Consider the following 25,318-nt stretch of genomic DNA (forward strand, 5'->3'; position numbering starts at 1 on the left):
TCCTGGTCTTATTGGGAAGGCTTCTAATTTATCCCCATTGCATATAATGCTTGTTGATGGTTTTAGGTATATACTGTTTATTATTTTTAGGAAGGGTCCTTCTATACCTATACTTTTCAATGTTTTCAATAGGAATGGATGCTGTATTTTGTCAAAGGCTTTTTCAGCATCTATTGAGATGATCATGTGATTTTTGTTTGTTAGACTGTTGATATGGTCAATTATGTGGATGGTTTTCCTAATGTTGAACCATCCTTGCATTCCTGGTATAAATCCCACCTGATCATGGTGGATGATCTTCTTAATTACTTGCTGGAGTCTCTTTGCTAATATTCTATTTAATATTTTTGCATCTATGTTCATTAGGGAGATTGGTCTGTAGTTTTTTTCTCTGTTTTTGGTCTACCTGGCTTTGGGATCAGGACCATATTTGTGTCATAAAAGGAATTTGTTAAGACTCCTTCTTTACTTATCATATCAAATAATTTGTATAGTATTGGGATTAGTTGCTCTTTGAATGTCTGATAGAATTCACTTGTGAATCCATCAGGCCCTGGTGATTTTTTTCTTAGGGAGTTCTTTGATGGCTGGTTCAATTTCTATTTCTGATATCGGATTATTTAGGTATTCTATTTCTTCTGCTGTTAATCTAGGCAATTTATATGTTTGTAAATATTCATCCATATCTCCTAAATTGTTATATTTCTTGCCATATAATTGGGTGAAATAGTTCTTAATGATTGCCTTTATTTCCCCTTCATTAGAGGTGAGATCTCCCTTTTCATCTTTAATACTGTCAATTTGGTTTTCTTCTTTCCTTTTTCTTATTAGATTGACCAGTACTTTGTCAATTTTATCTGTTTTTTCAAAATACCAGCTTCTAGTCTTATTTATTAATTCAATAGTTCTTTTACTTTCTATTTTAATAACTTCTCCCTTGATTTTTAGTGTTTCTAATTTAGTTTTCATCTGGAGATTTTTTTTAAAACCCTTGTACTTCAGTGTATTGTCTCATAGGTGGAAGATTGGTAAGGGTGGGCAATGGGGGTCAAGTAACTTGCCCAGGGTCACACAGCTGGGAAGTGGCTGAGGCCGGGTTTGAACCTAGGACCCCCTGTCTCTAGGCCTGACTCTCACTCAACCGAGCTACCCAGCTGACCCCTCATCTGGGGATTTTTAATTGGCTCGCTTTCTAGTTTTTTGAGTTGCATACACAATTCATTAATCTCTGCCCTCCTTAATTTGTTAATATATGCACTCAAGGATATAAATTTTCCCCTGAGTACTGCCTTGCCTGCATTCCACAGAGTTTGGTAGGATGTCTCATCATTGTCATTCTCTTCAATGAAATTGTTGATTGTTTCTATGATTTCTTCTTTGACAAATTGGTTTTGGAGAATCATATTGTTTAATTTTCAATTGGTTTTTGATTTGCCTGTCCAGGTGCCCTTACTAATTATTATTTTTATTGCATTATGATCTAAGAAGGTTACATTTATTATTTCTGCTCTTTTGCTTTTGTTTGCAATGATTCTATGCCCTATAACATGGCCAATCTTTGTGAATGTACCATGTGCAGCTGAAAAGGTGTATTCCTTTTTGTCCCTATTTATTTTTCTCCACATATCAATTAAATCTAATTTTTCTAGGACTTCATTCACCTCTCTTACATCTTTCTTATTTATTTTTTGGTTTGATTTATCTAGATCTGAAAGAGGAATATTTAGATCTCCCACTATTATGGTTTTACTATCTCTTTCCTTCTTGAGCTCTGCCATTTTCTCCTTTATGAATTTGGATTCTATACCACTTGGTGCATATATATTGAGCAGTGTCATTTCCTCATTGTTTATACTGCCTTTAATCAGGATGTAATGACCTTCCCTGTCTTTTTTAATCATATCTATTTTTACTTTGGCTTTGTAAGAGATCATAATAGCCACTCCTGCCTTCTTTTTTTCATTCGACACCCAAAAGATTTTGCTCAAGCCCTTAACCTTAAACTAGTGTGTGTCTACCCGCCTCATATGTGTTTCTTGTAGACAACATATGGTAGGATTTTGGTTGCTGATCCACTCTGCTATTTGCTTCCATTTTATGAGCGAGTTCATCCCATTCACATTCAGAGTTACAATTATCAGTTGTGCATTCACTGACATTTTTGTATCCTCCCCTAGACCCACCCCTTCTTCTAAAACTATTTTCTTTTAAACCAGTGGTTTGCTTTGAGCTGGTATCCCTTATCCCCTCCCTTAATTGACTTTCCTTTCTGCCCCCTCCCTTGTTATTCCCCTCTTTTTGTTTTTTAAAGGCCTATTGAATTCCCTCCCCCTTTTTCTCACCTCCCTTTTTTGACCTCCCCACTCCCCTGCTCCCTTTGGTTTATCCCTTCTGACTTTCTCAATAGGGTTAGATAGAGTTTTTTATCCAAATGGATAATAAAGCTACTCTTCCCTCTCTGGGTTAATTACACTGAGAGTAAGGTTTGATTATTACCTCTTAATGCTCTCTTCCTCTCCTTCTTATAATAGTATTTATCCCCTCCCCTTCCTATTCCCTCTTTGTGTGTAATAGACTATCCTATTTTTCTTATTTACTCAGATTTTTCTTGGTGTCCCCTACTATTCCCCCCTCTTTCCCACCTCCCATGTCATCTTAGACCATTTAGTATCCTGTTCTCTCCCTATGAATTATTCTTCTGGTTGCTATAATAGTGAATATTATAATAGTGAATAGAGTTCACTACAGAGAATTATACATAGCATTTCTCCACATAGTAATACAGATAATTAGATCTTATTTAAGCCCTTTAAGAGTCAAATTTAAAAAATTATGAGTTTTCTTTCTTTTCCCTCTGTTTCTTATTTACCTTTTCATGTTTCTCTTGATTTTTGTGGTTGGTTATTAAACTTTCCATTTAGTCCTGGTCTCTTTTGTGCAAAAACTTGGAAATCTTCAATTTTGTTGAATGCCCATACTTTCCCCTGGAAGCATATAGTCAGTTTCGATGGGTAGTTGATCCCTGGCTGAAGACCCAGCTCTCTTGCCTTTCTGAATATTGTATTCCAAGCCTTGCAGTCTTTTAGTGTGGAGGTTGACAGATCCTGTGTGATCCTGATTGGTGCTCCTTGATATTTGAATTGTCTCTTTCTGGCTTCTTGTAAGATTTTTTTCTTTTACTTGAAAGCTCTTGAATTTGGCTATTATATTCCTAGGTGTTGCCTTTTCTGGGTCCAGTGGAGAGAGTGATGTATGGATCCTTTCAATGTCTATATTGCCCTCTTGTTGTAGGACTTCAGGGCAATTTTGCTGAATAATTTCTTTAAGTATGGAGTCCAAGTTTCTATTAATTTCTGCTTTTTCTGGAAGACCAATGATTCTCAAATTGTCTCTTCTAGACCAGTTTTCTTGGTCTGTCACTTTCTCATTAAGATATTTCATGTTTCCTTCTATTTTATCAGTCTTTTGACTTTGTTTTATTTGTTTTTGTTGTCTTGAGAGATCATTGGCTTCTAATTCCTCAATTCTAGCCTTTAGGGACTGGTTTTCGGTTATAATCTTTTGGTTTTCCTTTTCAATCTGGTCATTTCTGGTCTTCAGTTGACTTGCCTCACTTTCCAATTGTGAAATTTTGCCTTTTAAACTGTTATTTTCTTGCCAGATCTCTTCCATCTTCTTCAACATCTCATTTTTTAACTCTTCAATAGCTTGTGACCAGTTTTCATTATTTTGGGAACGTTTGGATACTTGTTTGTTCTCCTCTGTTGTCTGAATTTTCTCTGTGTAAAAGTTGTTGAGTATTCCATAGTTTTTCTTGATAATCTTTTTCTTCTGGGGTTTTCGGCTTGCCATTATTAGCCCCACCCCTTTTCAGCTTTGTCTTCACACTCAGGGTCTGCCTGCGCTTTCTAAGCTCCTGAGGGCTCCGGTCTCCTTGTCCTCAGGGTCAAGCCTCCTAGTAGCCCCCGGTCTGCCCCTCTGCCCAAGGCTCCTTCAGCAGTCTCAAGGGCTGTTTCCACAGCCTCGCTCCTGTCTGCACCGGGTCCCCTCTCGAGGTCCAAGCCTGGGCTCGAGATCTTTGTCCAGGCCTAGGGCACTGCCTTCACCCGCACAGACGCTAGGGAAAGTCCCTGCATTCCAGATCTTTGTCCGCGTCTAGGGCAGTGTTTTCACCTGGGCAGAGGCTCGGGAAAGTCCCTGAGTTCTATATCTTTGTCCGTGCCTAGGGCAATGCCTTCACTGGTGCAGATGATGGGGAAAGTCCCTGCGTTCGAGATCTTTGTCCGCACGTAGGGCAATGCCTTCACCGGCTCAGACACTCGGGAAAGTCCATGCGTGCCCCCCAGCCACTTTGGGTCCCACGTCTTGCAGTTCTCAGGTACAAGCCCTGGGGCTGCTAGTGATTTACTGGTTGCCCCAATCCTGTTTTCACTCTTGTGCGTTAGCCTTGGCGTTGTGCGTGGTGTTGGGGGGAGGGGGTGGATGGGCTTCTTCCTCTCGCGTTTTAGTGAGAGCTGTTTCACCCCTTTATAGCGTGGAAATGCCTCAATTCCATGTACCTTCAATGCTGCACCCTGTTGTGGGGTTCCTTCATTCGTCTGGAATCGTTTTTATGTCCCCTTGAGGAGTCTTGTATGCTTCGGTTAGGAGAGATTGAGCAGCTGCTCCTTACTCTGCTGCCATCTTCCCAAAACACTTTTTTATATAATTAGAAAAAATACTACAAAGTTCATCTGAAAGAACAAAAGATCAAGAATATCAAGGGAAATAATATTTTTTAAAATGGGAAGGTTGGAGGCCTAGTTTTACCAGATCTCAAACTACATTATAAAGCAGTGATCATCTCATCAAACAATATAATACTGCTTAGAGATAGAAGAGTGGATCAATGGAATAGACTTGGGGTAAATGACAGTAGCAAGATAGTGTTTGATAAACCCAAAGATCCCAGCTTTTGAAACAAGGACCCACTCTTTGACAAAAACTGCTAGGATAATTGGAAAACAGTTTGGGAGAAATTAGGCTTAAATCAACATCTTACAACCTATAACAAGATTAACTCAGAGTGGGTAAATGACTTAAATATAAAGTAAAATTAAGAACAAGCAGGAGACAGGGAACACTACGAAGTGTAAAATGAATTATTTTGATTATATTAAATTAAAGTTTCTGTACAAACAAAACCAATGCAACCAAAATTAAAAGGGAAGCAGCAAAATGTAGTGAAAATTTAGAATAAATATATCTGACAAAGGTCTTATTTCTCAAATTCATAAGGAACTAAGTCAATTGTACAAAAAAAAATAAGCCATTCCCCAACTGACAAATGACCAAGGGATATGAATAGGCAGTTTTCAGATAAAGAAATCAAAACTATCAATAAGCACATGAAAAAGTATTCTAAGTCTCTCATAATTAGAGAAATGAAAATCAAAATAATGCTGAGGTATCACCTCACACATAGCAGATTGACCAATATGCCAATAAAGGAAAATAATAAATGTTGGAGAAATTGTGGCAAAATCAAGACACTAATGCATTGCTGATGGAGTTGTGAATTAATCCAGCAATTCTGGAAGGCAATTTGGAATTACATGAAAAGGGCTTTAAAAGAATGCATATCCTTTGATCCAGCCATACCACTGTTGGGTTTGAACTCCAAAGAGATAAGGAAAAATACTTGTACAAAAATATTCATAGCTGTGCTCTTTGTGGTGGCAAAAAAATTGGAAAATGAGAGGCTATTCATCAATTGGGGAATGGCTGAACAAATTGTGGTATAAGATGGTAATGGAATACTATTATGCTGTTAGGATTGATGATCTGGAAGCTTTCTTTATGAACTGGGAGAACCTCAGTGAACTGATGCAAAGCGAAATGAGCAGAACCAAAAGAACATTGTTCACAGAAATTAAAATATTGTGGGAAAATCCAATATAATATACCTTGCTACTAGTAGCAATGCAACAAGCCAGGACACTCCTGAAAGACTTATGTAAAGAATTCTATCCACATTGAGAGAAAGAACTATGGGAATAGAAAAGCAAAAGTAAAACATATGACATCCCTTATCACATGTATTCATGAGTATATGATTTGAGGTCTACGCTATAAAAAAATCCCTCTATAGCAAAAATGGATAATATGAAAATAGGTATCAAGTGACAACATTTGTGCAACCCAGTGGAATTGCTTTTTGGCTGTGGGAGTGGGGAGGGAAGAGAGGCGGGAAAGAAAATGAATCATGCAAACATGGAAAAATATTCAAGAGAAATAATAAATAAATTAAATTAAATTAAATAAAGCCTTTCCTGATTACTCCAAATAAGAACTCAGTCCAATGTATTAAGCACCTATTATGTGCCAGGAATTTATTGTTTCTATATTCACATTGTGTTGTTCTTCATATATTGTACACTATGTCAAATTGCAGCTCATTTCCCTGTACGTGTGCTGCTTGGTATCAAATATATCATTATCATATTGTAGAAAATAGGTAAGGAATAGAATAAATTTCAGGAATTAGCTTTAAGAGGAAAAGAAGAGAATTTGGATACAAGCCCTGGGAGAGAATTCTAAGAAAGAGAGAAAGATTGTGGGAATTTTGAACTATTAATGGTCATTGCTCTCTGCCTGTTTCTACTGAGCTGGAAGAATGAGATTTTGCTCTGAGAGATTTTTCCTAGGTAGTCATAATTTCAAGGAGAGATTATTGACTCCTTGGTTGAGAATCTGCTTTGTAGAAAACTGTTCTCCCTGAGGTTCAGAGACCATCTGCCAGTGATCTATCTGCCAGAAATCCTCTTGGGATAAGGTAATTCAAAGATTGTCATCTTGGACTATGGGTTATATGGTGCAGTCAACCCCAGGCTTTGGGTAAGGGCTCAAATTCACCTGTGAGTCCTTTCCTTTTTCCTCTTTTGTATAATCCATAGTAACATGTAAATGGAATTAGCTCATGCCCATTCATAGTTAAAACTCTAGCCACCAGAGATAATGTTGTCCCCACCTCCCTTAGTGGGGAGGGGAGATGAGTTACCCACATGTGACAATAAGTGACAAATCAAGAACCCTTCGGGACTGCCCTTTGGGCAGTCCAAAACAGTGTTGAGGCTGCCATTTGTCCACTTGAATTAGAGGTGGGCCTCCAGGAAGTGACAAAAGATGCTGTCCTTCAAATATGATGGTAACTTCCTGTTGAGGCAGTTGGCACTTTGAACTTGGTGCTGAAGGATCTCAGCTGAGACCTCAGGCAGCTTCCCCTATCAATTGTCACGTGGGTAAATTAGGCTGACTTCCTTGGACCTACCTTGGAGTTTCCAGAGTCTCTACCTCAAGGAAGCTTCTTTGCCTCTCTAATTGCTAAGGCCTTGTAGCCAGTAGCCTAATTTAATTAATCTCTTAACTCTTACCCAGACTGGACCTCTGCTGGTCCGGACCAGAGTTTTTCTCCCTCTCTTTCCCTACCTTCAACCTTCCTAATTGTAAATAAACTACCATAAAACCCATCCTGACTTGGGTCTATTTTAATTATGGAATTAATCTAGATCTGATTGATTCCTGGTGACCACACCTTAAATATATATACATATTAATATCTAAATTTTCTTTCTTACAGGAGTCAGTCAAAAGAGCTCACAATGGTTGAATCTACAATTATATTGCTCCAAACATGCAAAGCCTTCTAGCTAAAGTGTTGAAATCTATTTATCATCTCTGATAAGGATGGCTTAGTTGACAAGAAAGTAAGGGACATGGGAGACAATCTTGACTGTTAATTCATAGCCCTGGGGAGGTTCCTAGGTGGGTTGTATCATTTCACATACCTCTAAGAACATTACCTATCTCAATATCTCCTCCCAGCCTCTGTACCTCTCCTGCCTCCCAACCCCAGGTCCCAGCATAAGCTCATGCCAGGAAGCTCATCATCATAAAGACTGCTTCAACTTTGGTACTAATCCTTCATTGATATCCTTAGTTGCTTTGGTTCTTCTGATTGACGAATCAGAGGGAAAATCAGGGAGGGGAGAACCTCCCTTTAAAGAGGGTTCAGAAATTCTGTCCAGCCAATTCTTCATTCTCTTTCAGCTGCTCTGCTTGGTTTTGAGTCCACCATCATCACACCCTCTCTCATCTTTTTTTGTGTGCTTTCTTCTCCCATTAGATTTTAAGTTCCTTAAGGGCTATCTTTTTAAAATTATCTCTAGCATTTAGTGCAGTGCCTTATATATAGTTTATTATAGTATAATATTTTATATTTGTTATTATACATATTATATCGTATTAACATATCAGTGATAGTATGTTAATAAATGTTATATAACATAGAACAATTTCTATTTTATATATCTTATATTAGTCATTGTGTAGATTTCTTATCTCCCCAATACAACAGTAAGCTCCTAGAACTCCATGGACTACACTTTGAACATAAAAATTATTGAACTATTTTCTGTATTGATGAAGAATAGGTGTCTGCCTCTACACAGATTCACAGAAAAGTAATTCAAATAAAGTTGTTCAATAGCAAATGCGTTTTCATATTCCTATAATGATGATTTAAATAGCTAACATCAACAGGAAGTTTTTCTGTCTTCATCCTTGGCTTCTAGTCAGTACATCAATTCCTTACAGACAATGAATTTTAGCTTCCCATGTTCCCTTTTATTCTCTTCGATTTGTTTGGTCAGCTATTTTTTTCCCCTTCCTTATCCAATTCAAAAAGCATTTCCATACACACAGTAGAACACAAAAAGAGGATTCTGTATGAAAACATGAATCTCTATTTCATATTACACTTGCTTTTTTAAAAAAGTATATAATAAATTCTACATAATAGATTCAAAACTGCCCTACCACATATCTGTGCTTCCAACTAACTTCCTTCTGTGGATTTAAAAATATTACAATAGTCTTTTTAAAAAAAAAAACCCTTACCTTCCGTCTTGGAGTCAATACTGTGTATTGGCTCCAAGGCAGAAGAGTGGTAAGGGTAGGCAATGGGGGTCAAGTGACTTGCCCAGGATCACCCAGCTGGGAAGTGTCTGAGGCCAGATTTGAACCTAGGACCTCCCATCTCTAGGTCTGGCTCTCAATCCACTGAGCTACCCAGCTGCCCCTACAATAGTCTTTTTAAAAAATCTATATCACTAATTCTTTCTGACCAAATCTCCCTCCCCCCAAATTCAAAACCAAGAAAAATAATGAAGTTTACTTTTGAAATTTTTACTTTATTCATTTGTTAACTATGAGTATTTTAAGTTGCTTTAAAGTCTTTTGTGAATTTGTATGTCTATGTTATAACATGAGACCTATACTTTCACCAAGGTACCATAAATTCATTCCAAAGCAGTCCTAGTACATTTCTATAACTTTTCAAGCATTTTCTAGCTATGTATGTAAAAGTATTATATGATTGAATTATATGGGGCTAATGCATGTCTAATAGAGATGACCAAGGGACCTTAGAAATGTTCTAATCCAATCTCTTTATTTTTACAATTAAATAAACTGTAGTTTGTCCAAGATTATGTAGGTATTGAATGTTAGATTTGAAACCAGGTGTCCTGCTTCTAAACCCAATACTCTATTGGTATACTGTACTCTAGCTAAATTTTTTTAAGACCAAAAGTACATCACAGTGCCATTGGAAAATGTAAAGTAACCCAAGTTTTATGAAAAATAGTATCTTAGAAATATAGATTCCAGACTATAGAGAACCTATGAAGTTGTCTGCTTCAAATCCTTTAATTTATAGATGAGGAAACTGAGACTCAGAGAATTAGGGACTTGCCTGAGGTCATTCAAATAGCAAGTAGCATACGTGAGATTTGAACTTACATCTTAAGACTGATCTAGTACTCTTTCCACTGCATCAGGCTGCCTCACTTGAGCTGTCTAAAGACTTGACATCACTTCTTATATTAGTCTAAATCATAAAGCATATCTAAAAATTAAAATAATATTTCTCCTTGACTAGTCATGTGCCAGGGCCTAGCTTAAGTGCTAAAGATACAAAAGAAAGGGCAAATCAGTTTCTGCTTCTTAGGATTTCACAATGTAATAGGACAGACAAAATACAAACAATTATATATGAACAAAATATAGACAATATTAAATAGAGATTATCAAGAGAAGAAAGGTAACAGTATTAAGGGAAATAAGAAAGTCTTCTTATAGAAGGTAGGATTTTAATTGAGAGTTAAAAGAATACAGGGAAACAAGGAGGTGGAAATAAGGAGGGAGAAGATCCCAAGTATTGAAGATGGTTATTAAAAATTCAGGGAGTCAGGAGATGGAATGTCTTATTCAAAGAAGAGTGACAAGGTGGGTATAATTGGATGGTAGAGTCCACAGAAGAAAATAAGGTATAAGAAGATTGGAAAAGATAGGAAGAAGCCAAAGGGTTTATGAGAGAAAACTAGAATTTTATATCTGAACCTGAATGGGAAAGGGAGGCAAAATCCATCTACATATTTTCAACATCCAAAAAGGGATGTTTCTGTACCGGATGTCCATCACCTATCAGGAGGTAGCTAACATATGTCATCATAACTTTGAAATGGTTGGTCATTATACTGATCAGAGTCCTTAACTCTTTCAAAATCTTTTTTCTTCTACACATTTCTATTAAGAATAATTGTTGCTCCAGTTTATTTTTGTTGTCTTCAATTTTTTTAAAGCCATTATATTGATAACTATAATGTGTTGCTTACTAGAATGTCTCAGTGCCCTCTCTGGCATCACAAGATAGATTGTTATCAATATCAGAATCCCCAAGCTTGGGCTTTTCAGATCTGAGTACAGCAACACCATACTCGCCAACCAGGCTCTGCTCTACATTGGTCATGGTCTCAGCTGCTACTCCTTAGGTTTTCCAAGGTTCCTCCAGGAATTTCTCCATCATGTCACCACTGTTCTTTGTTGGAGTTGTCACCTCCTATTACTCATGTACTTCTACATGACATTTTAAGCAATTATAGATTGGAAAAATTCATTTAACAGAGTTTCTCACTGTATTTCTAGATCATAATTGGATCTGGCATGAACTTTGAGGCTTTGCTGAAGTAAGTATAAGGCAGCTGGGAAGTTTGCCTCCTGTGAGGTAGTCATCTTGTCAAGAAGTCCTACTGATCCAGTTCTGAAATCTTTTGTAACATTAGAAATATCTTCCATCAGACAAATGATAAGCAGCTTCAAAATCTTATTTAAATCCACTTCCTCCAATAAGCTCTCTTTGATTAAGTGGAAAAGATACACCAGTAACTACTTTATTCTTACAAAAGAAAAGCAATAACTTCATAAAAAGAATTTGAGTAGCATGAAAATTAACATCTTACATGAATACAAGTAACAACAATAGGAAAACCAATCCTATACTTTCCAGTGTTTTCAATAGGAATGGGTGCTGTATTATGTCAAAGACTTTTTTAGCATCTATTGAGATAATCATGTGGTTTTTGTTGGTTTGCTGGTTGATATGGTCAATTATGTGGATGGTTTTCCTAATGTTGAACCATCCTTGCATTCCAGGTGTAAATCCCACCTGATCATGGTGGATAATCCCCTTGATCACTTGCTGGAGTCTTTTTGCTAGTATTCTATTTAAGATTTTTGTATCTATGTTCATTGGGGAGATTGGTCTATAGCTTTCTTTCTCTGTTTTTGATCTACCTGGCTTTGGAATCAGGACCATATTTGTGTCATAAAAGGAATTTGGTAGGACTCCTTCTTTGCTTATTATATCAAATAATTTGTATAGTATTGGGATTAGTTGCTCTTTGAATGTCTGATAGAATTCACTTGTGAATCCATCAGGCCCTGGTGATTTTTTCTTAGGGAGTTCTGTGATGGCTTCTTCAATTTCTTTGTCTGATATGGGATTATTTAAGTATTCTATTTCTTCTGCTGTTAACCTAGGCAATTAATATTTTTTTGTGAATATTCATCCATATCACCTAGATTGCTATATTTATTGCCATATAATTGGGCAAAATAGTTTTTAATGATTGCCTTAATTTCCTCTTCATTAGAGGTGAGGTCTCACTTTTCATCTTTGATACTATTAATTTGGTTTTCTTCTTTCCTTTTTTTATTAATTGACCAGTACTTTGTCTATTTTTTTCTGTTTTTTTTCAAAATACCAGCTTCTAGTTTATTTATTAATTTAATAGTTCTTTTACTTTTTATTTTACCAATTTCTCCCTTGATTTTCATATTTCTAATTTAGTTTTCATCTGGGGATTTTTAATTTGCTCCCTTTCTAGTTTATTAAGCTGCATGCCCAATTCATTGACCTCTGCCCTCCCTAATTTGTTAATATATGCACTCAAGGATATAAATTTCCCCCTGAGTACTGCCTTAGCTGCATACCACAGAGTTTGGTAGGATGTCTCATCATTGTCATTCTCTTCAATGAAATTGTTGATTGTTTCTATGATTTCTTCTTTGACAAATTGGTTTTAGAGAATCATATTATTTAATTTCCAATTAGTTTTTGATTTGCCTGTCCAGGTGCCCTTTCTAATTATTATTTTTATTGCATTATGATCTGAGAAGGTTACATTTATTATTTCTGCTCTTTTGGATTTTTTTACAATGTTTCTATGCCCTATTACATGGTCGATTTTTGTGAATGCACCATGTGCAGCTGAAAAGAAGGTGTATTCCATTTTGTCCTTATTTATTTTTCTCCACATATCTCTTAAATCTAATTTTTCTAGGACTTCATTTACCTCTCTTACCTCTTTATTATTTATTTTTTGGATTGATTTGCCTAGATCTGAAAGAGCAATATTTAGATCTCCCACTATTATGGTTTTACTATCTATTTCCTTCTTGAGCTCTGTCAGATTCTCCTTTAGGAATTTGATGCTATGCCATTTGGTGCATACATACTGAGCACAGTTATTTCCTCATTGTTTATACTGCCTTTTATCAGGATGTAATTACCTTCCCTGTCTCTTTGAATCATATCTATTTTTTACTTTGGATTTGTCAGAAATCATGATCGCCACTCCTGCCTCCTTTTTCTCATTCGAAGCCCAAAATATTTTGCTCCAGTCCTTTACCTTAAATCTGTGTAAGTCCACCTGCCTCATATGTGTTTCTTGTAGACAACATATGGTAGAATTTTGGTTTCTCATCCACTCTGCTATTTGCTTCCTTTTTATGGGCGAGTTCATCCCATTCATATTCAAAGTTATAATTATCAGTTGTGTATTCCCCAACATTTTGTCATCCTCTCCTAGTTCTACCCCTTCTTCTTAGGCTATTTCCTTTTAAACCAGTGATTTGTTTTAAACCAGTAACCCTTATCCCCTCCCTTGATTTACTTTTCCCTTTCTACCCCCTCCCTTATTATTCCCCTCTTTTTATTTTTAAGGCCTAATGAATTCCTTCCCCCTTCTCCTCCTCTCCCTTTTTTGACCTCCCTACTCCCCAGCTCCCCATGGTTTATCCCTTCTGACTTTCTCAGTAGAGTTAGATAGAGTTCTATATCTCAATGAATAAAGCTACTCTTCCCTCTCAGGGTTAATTCCACTGAGAGTAAGTTTAAATATTACCTCTTAATGCTCTCTTCCTCTCCTTCTTATAATAGTATTCATCCCCTCCCCTTTCCATGCCTGCTTTGTGTGTAATAAAATATCCTATTTTTCTTATTCATTCAAGTTTCTCTTGGTGCCAAATACTATTCACCTCCCTCTTTCCCACCCACCCTCATATCATCTTAGACCATTTAGTACTCCTACCTCTCCCTGTGAATAATTCTTCTAATTACTATAATAGTGGATACTATAATAGTGAATAGAGTTCACTACAGAGAATTACACATAACATTTCTCCATATAGGAATATGAATTATTAGATCTTATTGAAGCCCTTAAAGAGGAAAATTTAAAAATAAGAGTTTTCTTTCTTTCCCCTCTGTTTGTTATTTACCTTTTCAAGTTTCTCTTGTTGTTTTTTTTTGTGGCTGGATATCAAACTTTCCATTTAGTCCTGGTCTTTTCTGTGCAAATACTTGGAAATCTTCTATTTTGTTGAATGCCCATACTTTCCCCTGGAAGTATATAGTCAGTTTTGATGGGTAGGTGGGTGATCCTTTGTTGTAAACCCAGTTCTCTTGCCTTTCTGAATATCATATTACAAGCCTTGAGATCTTGTAGTGTGGAGGCTGCCAGATCCTTTGTGATCCTGATTTTGGTGCTCCTTGATATCTGAATTGTCTCTTTCTGGCTTCTTGTAATTTTTTTCTTTTACTTGGAAGCTTTTGAATTTGGCTATCATATTCCTGGGAATTGTCTTTTCAGGGTTTAGTGTAGAGGGTGATCTATGGATCCTTTCAATATCTATATTGCCCTCTTGTTGTAGAATTTCAGGGCAGTTTTGCTGAATAATTTCTTTTAGTGTGGAGTCCAAATTTTTAATTTCTGCTTTTTCAGGAAGACCAATGATTCTCAGATTGTCTCTTCTAGACCTGTTTTCTTAATCTTTAATTTCTCAGTGAGGTATTTCATGTTTCCTTCTATTTTATCAGTCTTTTGACTTTGCTTTCTTTGTTCTTCCTGTCTTGAGAGATCATTGTCTTTTACTTGCCCAATTCTTGTCTTTAGAGACTGGTTTTCTGCTATAATCTTTTGATTTTCTTTTTTGATTTGGTCCATCCTGTTTTCCAGCTGTTTGATTTTGGTCTCCAATTTGCTTATCAATTCTTTTGATTTGCGGGCATCTTTTTAGAATTGCCCAGTTCTAACCTTTAGAGACTGGTTTTCGGCTATAATCTTTTGTTTTTCCTTTTCATTCTGGTCTGTTTGGTTTTTCAAGGCTTCCAGCTGGTCATTTCTGGTCTACAATTTGCTTATGAATTCATTTGATTTCTGAGCTTCACTTTCCAATTATGAAATTCTGCCTTTTAAACTGTTATTTTCTTTCCAGATCCCTTCCATCATTCTCATAATCTCAGATTTGAACTCTTCAGGTGCTTGTGACCAGTTTTCATTTTTTTGGGAAGGTTTGGATATGATTACTTGTTTGTTCTCCTCTGCTGTTTGCTCTGTTGTCTGGATTTTTTCAGTGTAAAAGTTGTCAATTGTTAAATATTTCTTCTTGATCTTTCTCTTCTGGGGTTCTTGTGTCTGGCTTTCCATTTTTATCCCAGAGCCCCCTCAGCTTTATCCTCCCACCCAGGGTCTGTCTGCCCTCTTTAGGCTCCTGAGGTCTCAGGTCTAGTTGTTCTCAGGGTCAAGCCTCCTGGTGGTCCCCTTGCTTGTTCCACCGCCAGAAGCTCCTTTAACAGTAGTCTCAGGTCTCTGCTTCCACAGTCATGCACCCCTCTGCCCTGGGTCCCCACCCAACATCCATGCCTGAGCTCGAGATCCGCGTCTGTACCTGCATCCCTGTCTGTACTCAACTTCTGTGTTCAAAGTCTGTGCATTTTTAGCCTCTTGGGAGTCTTAAATCTTGCTGCTCTCAGGAGTAGGCCCTGGTGATCCCAGCTAGCTGCCAAGGACTTAATGGGTGCCCCAAACTTGCTTTAACTCTTGTGCACTGGCTTTGGCACTGTAGGTGATGTGGGGGTTAGGGGGTTGCTCAGCTTGCATTTTAGTGAGAGCTATTTCACCCCCTTATAGCATGGAAATGCCTTGATCCCACATACCTTCAATGCTGTGCCCTGTTGTGGGGTCCCTTCGTTCATCTGGATTTGTTTTTATGGCCTCTTGAGGAGTCCTATATGTGTGGGTTAGGAGAGGTTAAGCAGCTGCTTTTTACTCTGCTGCCATCTTAATCCGGAAGCTGGAAAACCAATTATTTAGAGGAACCTTCCCAATCCTATTTCTGGCATCCTCTGGACTGCAGAACTATACTCACTCTATTGTTGGCTCATTCTGGAAATTCTTTCAGTGTCTAGACCATCCTTACCAGCCTACCTCTCCTGGGGTCTACTCACTATGGAATATTTTTTGTAAGCCCATTTTCTCTTTGGGGGTTCCATCTGAAGCCTCCTTTATATGGAAGAGTAGAGGCTACTTTACTTTTCATTTTCCTTCAAGATTCCCCTGGATTTCAGAACCATGTCCCCAGTCCAATTAACAACTTAATTCAGGGCAGATCTAACCAAAACTACTTTTTTAAAAAATACACATCAGTGTGTGGTACCTTTATTCCTTCAGTGCAGGACTTCAATTTAGCATTTTTGCTCATGGAAGATATAAATGTATCCTGCAATCTCTTATCTTGAGATAAATTGTCAGCCAATAATCACTAAAGAGGTGCCTATTTTGACAGAATTGCCCAGAGTAAATTTATTGGCCTTGAATAATTCACACAAGTCTCTTGTCAAAAGTGATAGTAAAGAAGGGAAAGCTAATAACCGTATTCCCATCTGTAAGGTATTTTGAAGAAGTAAAAAGAATCCCAGTTATATGTAATGTCTTGAATGATTGTTATTATATAACCTGAATATCTGGTGGGTGTAAATAAAAAGGAGTTGGCACCTAGGAAATGATTTTTCAACATTTTAAAATAAGGTAGAGATGCTAAAAGGATTATTTTCTAGAACTATTGTGTGTAATTTTCTTTCTTGTCTTAATGACCAAATTTTCTGTATTTTAAACATTATTCCAACAGTAAGAAGATAAATGTTTCTTACAAATAAGTAAATTTGCAAAAGACACATACACATAGTCTATATTCTATTCCATCTAGAAGGGGCTTACTATTCATGTTAGATTTGGGCTCTATCTTGTGTTCTTCACATTCCCCTTCTTCCTTCAGCTATTCTAAATTTCAGCTAAAGGGGCTATAAGACATTTTAGCTGCTGCTGTTTAAAAACAAAAATGAATTTTTTTCAACTTTTGGCTTGAGTTGAAATAGAGCACTTTTTTTCTGAAAATAGTTGACCATTTTGGTCTACTTGGAACTACAGGTAAGTATATTTTTCCTACCAGTACCCTCTGAATCCTAAGAAGGATGAGTAGGAATGAGGAACAATTGGAAATTCCAAAGTACTATACATGAATCATAGAAAAGTTAAAAGGCTGAGACTCATGATAAGAAAAGGGAGGCACTTTTAGTTGTAGTGATCTCTAGAAACAGAGAAGTCAGAAGCAAGTTTAAATTCCTTAGCTTGCATATAAAGAAGAATTTAATGACAGATTTTGTAGAAATTTTTGTAGAAACCCAGAGAAAGACTAAGCTTTATTCTTTTCCAGTAGCTTTGTAAAAATAAAACAGATCCTCATTTGCCTAGAATGTCAATTTTGAAGGTACTAGAAGTCCCCATAAGACACAGACTTATTTTACCCAAAAATAGTTACATTGCTAAATGATTGAATTTTTAAGTCCCTGAAGAATATTGGGGGATGATAAAATTAAGGACGAAAATTTTTGAGGAAGTTCAAACTATTCTCTGAATAGTTTGTTTCCACTGGGTCTTCCTTGAGATCTATATTACCCTCTCTGATAAAAGAATGAGCACATTGTAAACTCTCACCAGATTTGCTATGTCTCTCCTTTCATGAGAGCGACAATTAGTTCAATTCTTCAAATGAAGGATCAAAGTCAATTACTGTGAGCCTTCAAAAGGATTCTCTTCCCAGGTTAATACATCATGATAATAATTTGTCACTTCCCTTCCCATTTTATGGCTTCTCTAATTTCCTTCTGAAAAAGTTACATGGGTGGAGCCACAATGGCAGAGTAAAGGGGATATTCTTGCTAAACTCTCCCAACATGTTCCTCTCTTCAATTTTAAAATAACAACATATTAAATATCTTTTAAAAATACAATATCTAAAGCAGCATAACCAACAAAGGTGAAGGTAAGACACTTTTCCCAGTCTTGAACAACTTAAGAAAGAAAGGTCTATGACCACAGAGCAATAGCAATACCAGTTGTGGACTATGGAGGGGGCAACAACATCACCAATATGTGCTTTCTCTGCTCAGAGATGGTAAGGGGATTGAAAACATAATCCAAAAAAGATTCCAGAGGGTTCCTTTGATAACACTAAGTTCAAGAATGACATTTGACAATTCCATTCACCATTGCCTAGTTTTTAGTAGCAGTTACAGGATAGAGGTGCATTTATACTTACAACAGAGCAGGAGCCCTACTTCTGATTCACAGTTCCAGAGAGGAGAGGTGTTGTGATTGCACGGGAGCAGAGGTTCTACTTGGGTAAGGACCAGAAACAATATAAGAAAAGCACTGACCATGCCTTCATTAAAAATTAATTGGAAGGGGGGAGGTCCTGGGTTCAAATCTGGCCTCAGACACTTCTCAGCTGTGTGACCCTGAACAAGTCACTTGACCCCCATTAACTAGCCCTTACCACTCTTCTGCCTTGGAGCCAATACACATTGACTCCAAGAAGGAAGGTAAGGGTTTTAAAAGAAAAAAAAATTTTAATTGGAAAGCCTCTGACGCTTCCTAGCTGTATGACTGTGAGCAAGTCACTTATATTTCATTGCCTAGCCATTACCTTGTTGTGAGGGTTATTTAGCAATTAATTTAGTATTAGTGTTGGACCTAGCAGTAAGGGCTGGAGGATTCCAAGATGGATTGAAGGAACAGGAAGTGGGGCTTGGACTCTGAGAAAGACTCTATTAGTGGTTGTAACATAACTGTTGCTAACACTGGAAGAACTCAGAGTTAGGGAAAAACTGCATCGATTCCCTGGGATCCTGAGAGGTGGAGGCTTTCAGCAGTGGACAACAGATCTGCAGAGTAGCACCAAGTGGAGAAGTGGTTTGTGATCTGGTGGACAGCATTGCAGACTCACTCTCCCTACCTGAATACCTTGGATCACCTGTCCTGGTGGAGTTGGCTCTTGGCATCCTGTGACCATCCTTGGATTTACTGTGAGACCCCAATTGAAAGCCATCCTCAGGCCCTTTAGCTGAGCTGACCAAACCTGGCTGAAACCAGATTTGGAGGAGTTTCCCTTTGACTTCAGTACTGCTTCCTTTGGGCCCTGCCTGGCTTAGGTCAATAGAATAGTGTAGTCAAGTCCTTCCCTTGCCCTTGTGGTTTGCCCTTAAGTTGTAAGTATAGAATCCCTATTTCCCATCCTTCTTTATTATTTCCCTCAATTAAACTGTTATAAACTTTTACCTTTTGCCTGCTGGTTCCAAAGACCCTGGCCTATGTGGGCTGAGTGACTGTTGGCCTAACTGCCATTCCCATTGACAGTTAACAGCTTGGCAGTGAACCCTGGTCTCCCTATCCTGGTTGGTCCTGTCTCTCCTTCAACCCAGTGTGAACCCACAAACCATTTAGTTACATTTTAATAATAATAGTTAACTTCCCTGGTGCCCCACCATTAAACCTGTCTTCTGGCTTGATTCTAAGATGGAAGAAAAGGATTTTTAAAAATTATTTGGAAACTAAATAATCTAATTCTAAATACTGTGTCAAAGAAAAATTATAAAAGCAATCAATATTTTATTAAGTATAATAATAATAATGAGACAGTATACTAAAATTTGTGCGATGCGGCCAAAGTAATACTTAGGGGAAAACTGATATCCTTAAACACATCAACTGAGCATGAGCAAATGAGATCCATCAATTGAGCATGAAACATGAAACTAAGAAAACAGAAAAATAAATTTAAAATCCCCAATTAAGTACCAAAATAGAAAATGTGAAAACCAAAGGAGAAACAAATAAAATTGAAGATAAAAAAATGACTCTAAAAAATAGAACTAATAAATTAACCTAGAAGGAGGTTTTAAGGATGGGGGGGGGGTTGTATGGATCAAATAGATAAAATTCTGGTTAACTTGATTTTAAAAAAAGAAAGAAGAAACAAAATAATAGTATCAAAAATGAAAATATTGTTTGTTAGTGGGTAGGCCAAACCAATATAATAAAAATGACAATTGTATATAAATTAATATGGTCCTATTGAGGACCATACCAATCAAACTACCAAAAAGTGATTTTATGGAGATATAAAAATAAAATCAAAATTCATCTGGAAGAACAAAAGTTCAAGAATATCAAGAAAATTGGTGGGTAAAAAAATGAAGGAGACATCCTAACAGTATCAAGATTCAAACTATATTACAAAATGATAATCATCAAAACAATCTGTTACTGGCAAAGAAATACAGTGATGGATCAGTGGAATAGATTAGGTACACAATATACAAATGACCATAGTAATCCGGTGTTTAATAAACTCAAAAATTCAAGTTTTGGGGAAAAGAATTGACCATATAAAAATGTTACCAAGAAAACTTGTCAGTTGTCTGGCAGAAATTAAGGAGACAGCAACATCTCATATCCATATATCAAGAAAAGGTCAAAATGGGTACATGATTTAAACATAAAGGATGATATCATAAGCTAATTAGGGGAGCATTGAATTGTTTACCTGTCAGATTTTAGATAAGGGAAGAATTTATGTCCAAACAAGATGTAGATCATGGAGATTAAATGGTTCATTTTCATTACATGAAATGAAAAAGGGAATACACAAACAAAACCAATACAGCTAAAATTAGATGGAAAGAAGAAATGGGGGGAGGGGGGTATTTATAGAGAGTTGCTCAATAAAAACATCATTTCTCAAATATAAAGGCACAAGAACTATTCCAGAATTGATAAATTGTCAAGGAAATAACCAGATGATTTTCAGAAGAAGCTGCCAATAGTTATATGGAAAAAATGCTAATAATTAGAGCAATGAAATGAAATTAAACTTTAAATCTTTCATATTGGCTAACATGATAGAAAACGACAAATGTTAGAGGGAATATAGAAAAATAAGGATGCTGATGTACTATTGGTGGAGATGTTAACTGGTCCAATCGTTCTGGAGAATAATCTGCAAGTATATTCAAAGGTCTTTATAACTATGTATACTCTTTAATGCAGCAAATATTGCTTCTATATGAGTAATACAAAGAGATACAAGAAAAATGGCTCATGAACAAAAATATTTATAGCAGTTCTTTTTGTAGTGGCAAAAATTTGGAAATTTAGAGAATGTCCATCAATTAGGAAATGTCAGAACAAAGTATAGTATATGATTATAATGGAATAATTTTATGCTATAAGAAATGATAAGAATGGTTTCAGAAAAACCTGGGGAGACTTACATGAATTGATGCAAAGTGAAGTGAGGAGAACCAGAATAACTTTGTGCACAGTAATAGCAATATTGTAGTGAAAAATAAATACTTAGCTACTCTGATAAATTCAGTGAGCCAACACAATTTCAAAGGACTCCTGATGAAAAATGCTATTTCCAGGGAGATAGAGAACTGGTGAGATCTGGGTGCAGACTGAAGCACACTTTTAGTTTTTGTTTTTTGACAATATGGTTAATATTGGAATGTTTATATGACTCCATGTATATGTTTATATAGAATATGTATCATCCTGATTGCCTTCAAAGGAAGGGAGATAATTTGTACCTTAAATTTTCAAAAATGAATAAAAAAATAACATTACATGAAGGAAATCTATATCCTCTCTAGGATTTTCCTGGGACCATGAAGTCCTTTCTCTTCAACCATTTGAATATTCCCTTAAAAACATCCTGAGCAGTGTTATATGACCTTGAATAAGCTACTTCATATTTCTAAACCCCAGTTTCCTCTTCTGCAAAATGGAAATATTAATATTTATGTTATACAGTTCAAAGATTCCTAAGGAGAAAATGCTTTATAAAGTGAAGGGCTTGACAAAATTTGGGTTTTGTTGTTTTAACCATCAAAAATTTGAAGCTCAATTAATGCTTTTTAAGCAACATATTGATAATCATAGAAACAAGGGAGAGTTTATGTTCATTTTGAAGGTAAAGAGACATGAAAGGAAAGTTCATGCATGGAATGATTCATAGGAACTGATTTTTCTGTGTTTGCATCAGGTATTTGTATACAAAATATTAATTATATATTTGAACTATATAATATTGGTTCATCTTGTTTGATACTATTAATTTGCAGTGATGTACTGCTCTTTCCTAAATAATTATTTTACTTTTTGTAGATAGGAGGAAAGAGACAGACAAATAGAGGAAGGGATGGAGGGAGAAAGAGAGGGTGAAGGAGGAAAACATATTTAGTGTAATAGTCAAAGCCCACAAGAAACAAAACTGCAATTCACGATTTTTCTAAATTTGTACTAAGCATATCACTTTCTATCTCATCAGTTTTCTTTGTGTGTGGAGGGGGCCAGGAAAGAGAAGATTAATTCCAAACCTTAGAAAAGCTTAGCTTGTTCATGTGTATAAAAACATAGAGGTGCTAAAAAAATGCAGGGTTATTTTAATTTTGTCAAGATGAACTCATACCTATAAAGAATTTGAATCAGAAAAAATGAAAAATAAGATAAAATAATACAAATATAAAGATGAAGGAACTAAATAACTCAACTTTCTAGATCCAAATAGCAGTGGGAACATCTGACAGTTGTGTATCATGTTTCTATAGATTGATAATGAGAACTCACACGGAAGAAGTGCTTGTTTCAAAATAGAACATACGAAGACCAATTAATCCCTATAGAATGTATACTATTATCTCTTTCTAGTTCAAAATAAAAAGAACAAAATAGTCAACAATGAGATTTTTTATTGAAGTACTTTAAATTTCCTGCTCTAAGTGGTACCCAACTATCACATATCCAGAAAACTAAACTTACGTCCATTAATTTCCTGAATAAAGCCCATTTTGACAAATGTGTTGCTCTTTATAGGGATTTTTTTTTTCAATTCTACTTCTATCCTAATAAGGATAACATTTAAATAGTGCCTTATTCTACAGTAATAAGAAAGAAAACAATTCTAAAAGGATAAATTATAAAATTACCAATTAAAAGATATTAATTTAAGTCTTACCAATAAATGTCAGGAAATTCTGATTAAACTCTACATTACTTTACAGAAGAGCTCCCCTAGAATCTGTTTAGTGTTTTTTTCAAGACTTTCTTATATCACCAATAGGTACAATGGCTTCCTGGAATTTTGCTATGCAGCTGAAAAGATTATCACCACCACAGAGGTCTGCCCAAAGCATGAATGTGGGATTGGGGAGGGAAATTATGAGAAGATGTAGGACCTAGAGGGGCACAAATCCCCCCAAAGTATCCTTAGTAAAGCTCTAAAAATGCACTGGAAGGAACAATGATTAAGAAAACTAAAGTTAACTCAAACTTCTTAAACTTCTAATGCTGTCCTCATAGTAGGGATTTTCAACATTAATATTCCCACTAATATTCTAACTTTCCAGTTATTCAAACCACTTAGTTCCTATCTACTACTCCATCCTACTTCAGCTATACTCAGAGATAGACATATCCTTGCCACCACCACTAATGTTTTATTTCCAAACATTTGTGAACTTGGAAATTTCTTTATCTAATCATTATTTTCTTATTATTCCAGCTTCCTGTCTTATGACCCCCTAACCCTGTTGTTCATCATCACAGTGACCTCCAGTCCCTTCATCCCTTAGTTCTTTTCCAGGCTATCATCTGTACAATGCCTACATTCTCCTTCCTTCTCTTTCTTGAACTTTTGGAGAGCCAGTTCACCAAACTACATTATCCTCTATGTTCTAGTCCCTTGACTCCTTTTCCTGTCTATGGTCATTTCTTACCAAGCTCCACCTTTTAATTATTTCCACCATCTGAACAAAATTATATTGATTAGTTCTACCACAAAATTGTTACATAATCTCAACTGTATACTCACTGTTGCAATTGCAAGAGAATCCTTTCAGCAACAAACTGGGAAAACATTTTTATAACAAAACTCTCTGAGAAAGATTTAATTTCCCAAATATATAAGGAACTAAGTCAAATTTATAAAAAATCAAGCCATTCCCCAATTAACAAATGATTAAGGGTGTACTAAGGTGGTAGTGGGATGGAATCTGATGGATAGAATTGGGCCAGAATCAGGATGTTAACTATGGTTTGGGAAGGCCAACAGAAAGCAGTCCAGGCAGAGCCTTGTCTGAGACCAACACACACAGACCCTCCTTAGTAACAGGGAAGTTGTGTTTGTTCTAAGAGGAATGTATAGATGGGAATTAGGATGACCCTGCTGCTAATGCCAACTAACTAAAATCCCCAGATCTAAATGTCCCTTCACAGGGAGTCTTCAAAAAGTTTAATCTACACTAACCCTCACCTCTCTGACCTAAAGAAAATCCATTCTCTTCTCTAGCTAAATTTGCACTAACCACCCCTTAGGTACTATAAGAGGTAGTGGTCTATGGCAGTTTGGCAGGGCCCAAGGAAAGGTCCTGTATCCAAAGGGAATCCAGACCTGGTCTTACAGTCAGATATCCAGATGTTCAGGATCACAAGGAAACACAACAGACAACAGCAAGACAACAGCAAGGCAGCATGTAGGATGGGGAATCAGGGTAGAATCAGCCACTAAGGAAAAGCAGCCACCCTCTCCAGAAAGCTACAGATAGAGCCAGCTAACCTCCTCAGTTCCAAACTAACCCTTTCTTCAAAATTCCAGAATCTTCCCCTATTGATCTCATGTCTCTCTCCTCAGCATCTGTTCCTTATATACCATCCTCACATGCTATAACCCTCTCTTACTAGGGACATAAAAAGTCAGTTTCCACATGAAGAAATCAAAACTATCAATAAGTACATGAAAAAGTGTTCTAAATTTCTCCTGATTAGAGAAGTGCAAATTAAAATAATGCTGAGGTACCATCTCACACCTAGCAGACTGTCCAATATGGCAGCAAAGTAAAGTGATAAATGCTGGAGGAGATGTGGCAAAATTGGGACACTAATACACTGCTGGTGGAGTTGTGAATTGGCCCAGCCATTCTGGAGGGCAATTTGGAATTATGTGCAAAGGGCTATAAAAGACTGTCTGCCCTTTGATCCAGCCATACCATTGCTGGGTTTGTACCCCAAAGAGATAATAAGGAAAAAGACATACAAAAATATTTATAGTCGCGCTCTTTGTGGTGGCAGAAAAAAAAATGAAAAAGGAGAGGGTGTCCATCAATTAGGGAATGGCTAAACAAACTGTGATATCTGATGGAGATGGAATAAATTGTGCTGAAAGGAATAATGAACTGGAGGAATTCCTTGTGAACTGTAACGACCTCCAGGAACTGATGCAGAGTGAAAGGAGCAGAACCAGGAGAACATCGTACACAGAGACCAATATGCTGTGGTAAAATCAAATGTAATGGACTTCTCTACTAGCAGCAATGCAATGATCCAGGACAATCCAGAGGAACTTAGGAGAAAGAAGCATCCAGAGAAAGAATTATGGGAACAGAAACACAGAAGAAAAAACATAGGATCGATCATGTGGT

At 36.6% G+C, this 25,318-nt stretch overlaps 1 protein-coding gene across 1 annotated transcript in view; it reads right to left on the reverse strand.

Annotated features, from left to right (window-relative positions):
• ZCWPW2 (zinc finger CW-type and PWWP domain containing 2) overlaps positions 1-25,318 on the reverse strand; it is a 221,726-nt gene that overhangs the window by 74,775 nt on the left and 121,633 nt on the right. The window contains 1 exon segment of the mRNA XM_044678879.1: positions 8,447-8,475. Coding sequence (XP_044534814.1) covers positions 8,447-8,475 — 29 coding nt within the window.

This window comes from Gracilinanus agilis, chromosome 5 (genome assembly GCF_016433145.1).
Source record: "Gracilinanus agilis isolate LMUSP501 chromosome 5, AgileGrace, whole genome shotgun sequence".
Taxonomy (NCBI): domain Eukaryota; kingdom Metazoa; phylum Chordata; class Mammalia; order Didelphimorphia; family Didelphidae; genus Gracilinanus; species Gracilinanus agilis.